Source organism: Fukomys damarensis, unplaced genomic scaffold (assembly GCF_012274545.1).
Source record: "Fukomys damarensis isolate Sample0158 unplaced genomic scaffold, DMR_v1.0_HiC HiC_scaffold_39, whole genome shotgun sequence".
In the NCBI taxonomy this organism is placed as follows: domain Eukaryota; kingdom Metazoa; phylum Chordata; class Mammalia; order Rodentia; family Bathyergidae; genus Fukomys; species Fukomys damarensis.
This window is the reverse complement of record NW_022900951.1, coordinates 96,579,995-96,584,903: the sequence shown is the minus strand read 5'-3', so window position 1 is coordinate 96,584,903 and position 4,909 is coordinate 96,579,995. Positions and strand designations below refer to the sequence as shown.

Below are 4,909 nucleotides of genomic sequence, written 5' to 3'. Positions count from 1 at the left end.
TTTTCTTTTTTTTCTTTTTTTTTTTTTTGGGTACCAGTGATTGAACTCGGGACCTTGTGCTTGCGAGGCAGGCAGCGGCACCACTGAGCTAAATCCCCAGCCCCTGCCATCATTTTTTATTAGCTTCTCAATGTATAATAAATTTTTAGACATTTCTCATTATGTAGCTCACACTGCGCTTGAACATAATGATCTTCCTACCTCAGCCTCCTAAGTGCTGGGATTACACTATACCCTGCAGAATTTACACACACACACCACGGTACTAGGAATTGAACCCAGAGCCTTTACTCTGAGCCACATCCTTAGACATGTTTTGGTTGTTGTTGCTTTTTGGCAAGGTCTTGCTAAGTCACTAAGTTGCCCAGGCTGGGCTCAAATTTGAAGTACTCCTGCCTCAGCCTCCCACAGTGTTGGGATGATAGGGATGTGCCACCACAACCGGCCCATTACATATGTTGTTGAGTTATAGGAATCCTTTATATATATATATATATGTATTAGTAACAGATATACACTCTTCTCAGATATATATTTGCAAATACTTTTTCCCATTCTATGAGTGTCTTTTCACTTTCTAGTTTCTTCTGGAGCTCAAAATATTTTAACTTTGATGAAGTCCAATTTGCCTGTATCTTCTTTTGTTGTGCTTGGTGTCAGAACTAAGATTCCACTGCCAATCATTCCCTCCCCGCCTACTGGGGATGGAACCCAGGGCTCCAAGCTTGCTAGGTACGTGCTTTACCACGGAGCTAACTACCCAGTTATTGAGCACTATCTGTGTGCCAAGATTTAGAGATTCCATGGTCAAAAAAAACAGACTGGGTCTGAGTCCTCTAGTGGGGCAGGGGAGATATTCACCCAGTAACTGCAGTTGTGATTAGGACTACAGGAAGATGCACATGGTATCACGAGTGAGTTTGTGGGGGGTGCCAACCTAGCCTGAGGTAACATTAAATGCCCCAAAGAGTGGGCATGGGCCTGGTGAGGGACTGGGCAAGGGAGAGAGGCAGGGTCTAGAGAAGGAACAGCAGACAGGGATCCTGGAGTTTAGAACAAGGCTCTGACTGGCCAGCGAGGACTCTGTGGCAGGAGCATGGTGATGGTTGGGTGGGGTTAGGGAAGAAATGAAAGGACTTTGGGACACAATATAGAGTTGGGGGAAACATTTCTACAGCTTCATCCTGCCAAGTGCCAGCAAATAAAGCCATAGAAGGTCGTGAACGACTAGAGACTGTCCCTGCTGTACTGAGGAGGGAGCTGCAGCTCAGAGAGGCAAGTGCTTTGTTCAAGAGTCAGGATTTGAACCCAAGGTAAGTTGAGTATTGTACTTCCCACCACACCAGTGGTTTTGAATTTTGCTTCAGAGGCCATTGTGTACTATGTATTCTCTGTCTGTATGTCTATCTCAAATAGAGGTGGGCGAGGAAGGGAGATCTCAACTCAGTTTCATCCTTAGGTCAGTTTTACACAGGGGGCTTCTAGGTAAGTTTCACCAGAGCATAGGTTTTAGAGGACAAACTGTGGAGGTGCTTCCCTCGTCTGGGTCTTTGAAATGCCTGACTTTTATTGAAACACTGCTCTAGAATCACTTTGTTTGTGACATATTGGCTCCAGTTTTCTCCATGTGCCTGTCAGAGTGACTTTCCAAACTCTCATCAGGTTACTCTGCTCAGAAGCCTTCTATGACTCCCAACTACCTTTTGCTAAAGTCTGTTTCTTTTAGTGTGATCTGGACCTATCAGCTTATCCAGCCTTGTCATTTACCACTCCCCAGCGCCTACCCTCCCACCAAACCGGCTAACTTATGGCTCCTGGTGTTTGCTACAATCACTGGCCAGCTCCTTCTCAGTCCTGGAAAGCCTTCCCTGCACCTTCTGCTGAGGCCAGGGCCTACCCTTGGTGTGTCCTCAGCACCCCTTACCCCAACCTGCATGCTTACCTGTCACAGCCCTGCCTCTGTCCCTATCTGGCCTAGGCATACCACTAGAATGTAGTTTTACAACATCTGCTCAACTCCTGCTTAGCTCCCCTGGAAAGAGATTTCTCAGGGAATTTGCTTTCTCTTGGTGTAAGCATACCAGTCTTGCCTCGAAAGCATACCAGAAATGCCAATGGCTTGATGTTAGGCACGGGGAGTTTTCAGCATGGGAGTTTGTCGCCTGCAGCCAGACCTCAATTTTACATGGAGGAGGTAGGGTAGGCAATTATCACATGGTGAGAAAAATCTGTGGGGAAGAATAGCTGACTACGGGAAAAAAATCCAAAGCTGAAAGCCGTTTTCAGATCTTCCAGCTGACTTGTTTTTCATTTTGGAAAGGATAGGCAGATGCTTCTTTTGGGTCCCTAAATTTGCTAATAGTCAAAATGCTTAGCTTCCAGCTTTTCCTATAAAGAGACTACTGTTACAAGAGTGCCCTTTGAATGCTGAGCTTGTGCCAACCTGCCAGTCTTCTCTCCAAGCCAGGAGCCCGAAGATGCAGCCCTGTGGCAGGAAGCCCTGCCCAACTTGGCAGCTGTCAAGGGGGCTGTGGAGCAGAAACCATGGTCCCGAACCTGTAGAATGGGCAGAGGGGTGGAGGAGGGATACTAGCAGATGCCATTGCCAGAATCTGGGAACTGCTACCCCCCTCCCAGGTTCAATCCCTAGTGCCACAATAAATACAGTGGACCCTTGACTTAAGAACTATCTGTTCCTGAGGGAGGGTTGATTTGAAGTCAGTATAGCTGAGATCTGGATGTTTACCTGGGTACAGGCTGTAGATAACAAGAGGCAGGTGAAGCTTCCATTAACCTAATTAACCCAAGTTGTTCATATGTCAGGCTGGTCATAACTTGAGGGTCCTCTGTACATCCATTAAATAGTACTCTATTTCTGGTGGCTTGAGTAGCCCTCAATAGATTTCTGTGTTCTCTACTTTGATTCAACCACCAAAGAAAAGTTTATTTAGAAGAAAAAGGAACTAGTCCGTTACACTGCGTAAATATGGTTAATGGGGTAGGCTGAAAATGGGAACAGGAAGGGTCCAGATCATTTAACGGATGAGAAGACCTCATAATGGGTTATTAAAAGAAGTGAGGAATGTTTTTAGCACAGAGGGAACATAGACCCACCAGTTAGAGATGCAAACCTGGCTGGGCTGGTTCAGGATGGAGATTCTGGATTGTAATGACTCAGTTTCTCCAGTGTTCAAAGACTAGAGAACACAGAAGTTCATTAAGTGCTGCTCAAGCCTCCAGAGACACAGAGCTAGTACATTAACTTATTTATTGTGGTGTCAGGGACTGAACCCTGAGGTGCTCTACCACTGAGCTACATACCAGGCTCCTTAAACATCTCTGACATTTGAAGACAGGGTCTTTTTAAGTTGTCCAGTTGAACTCGAATTTGTGATTCTCCTGCCTCAGCATCCCGACTATATGGGATTACAGGCAGGCAGCCCTGCACCCAGTTATAGTACTATGTTAAAAAATGCAGTGTTGTCTAAGGCAGCATGGATCCTGGGCCACCAACTGCTCTTCCCTTTTGGGCTGAGTTAACCTTTCAGCTGCTATTTAGTTCATGCTATTTCTGAAGGGAAGCAGTTTTGCAAAACTACCACTTGTGTACTGAGTTATTTTTTTAAAAAGGTGGATGAGGAAAGCCCTATCTTGGAAAAAAGTAACAGATGGTGTGTCTCACTGGAAGGCACAAGTTAAATAAATCACATGACACCACAAAATATCAGTGACTGTAGAATTAGAGACTTCTCACCATCCTCAGGCCCCCTGGCATGAATAACTGCTTTAGGATGAGACTCATGCAGGAGGCCAGACCTGGACACTGTGTGTGTCTACTCAGAGCCAAGGTGGAGATGACTCCTTCAGTCTGGCTGTTTGGTTTGAGAAATCACCCCCCAGGGCCTGGATCCCTAAGCTTGTGGCCTGGTTGGTTTGGTGCCCTCTTCCCAGGAAACATATGCAGCTTCCCCCTTTGTCATTAAGAAGGACAAAAGGCACGCCTGTCATATGAAGGGAGAAAGGACTGCGCTTTAATATACTTAAGAAGTCATCGGTGATACATCAGAACAGTACTGGGAAGCGCTGGGTAGTCTCCGGGTACATCACCAGGGACTGACCACCCGTGCAGTGAGATTCAGCAATGGCAGGGTCAGGCAGGCAGCCGAGCATTTCCTCTGCACCAGTGCTTTACAGTTTTAACTCATTCTTCTGGTGAATGCTGCCCTACAAACCAGCGTTTCCGCCAGCCCAGAAATGGCTACAGGACACTTACTGTTTTTTTCTCCAAAGCAGGATTAGCTGGACCTTTTGGGTTTGATCCTGGGCTCTCCCTCCGTTAGGGGCTGCCCTAGCCTCTGGGTCCTTCTGGCTGGGACAGGTACCTGAGTCAGGCCAGTGTGGTCTGCTCCTCACGGGTCCAAACTGGGTCAGAGGCGCCTCTTCTTCGGTGGCGATGGTGGAACAACCCGAGGATAAGGCCTGTCTCTTCTAGCTCTCTAGTCTCTGTCGCCCTCAACGGTCTTGGAAGAAGGGGAACAGATGGCGGAAGAGGCCATGGATTTGCGCCACCCGGATGCCCACGGCTTCTTTCACTCTAGCCAGCGGGGTCGCCGCTCTGTGGTTCGTCTCCACGGCCGTGGCTCCCGCAGCGCTCAGGGTCCGTCGCGACGTCCACGAAGCGGCCCCGCTGCTGTTGTTATTGGTGTTGTGGCGATCGCTCCCGCACGCCGGCTCCCAGTCCTCTGCCCCCGACAGTTCCCGCAGACTCTGGGGGGCGTCGGGACGCAAATAGTGGTAGGCCCGGTGGCCGCTGTGGTCACGGCGCATGGGGTCAGCTCCCAGGGCGCCCACTAGCACCTTGATGACCATGTCGTGGCCCTGCAGTGCAGCCAGGTGGAGGGGCGTGAGG

The 4,909-nt window shown here is 48.5% G+C and overlaps 1 protein-coding gene across 1 annotated transcript; it reads right to left on the bottom strand.

Annotated features, from left to right (window-relative positions):
- Positions 1 to 3,928: 3,928 nt before the first annotated feature.
- Positions 3,929 to 4,908, bottom strand: Sowahd (sosondowah ankyrin repeat domain family member D; the record flags this gene model as incomplete). Its single annotated transcript, XM_010613011.1, has 1 exon — positions 3,929 to 4,908. A coding segment is annotated over one exon (396 nt), but the record flags the coding sequence as incomplete, so codon positions are not given.
- Between the last annotated feature and the right edge of the window lies 1 nt (position 4,909).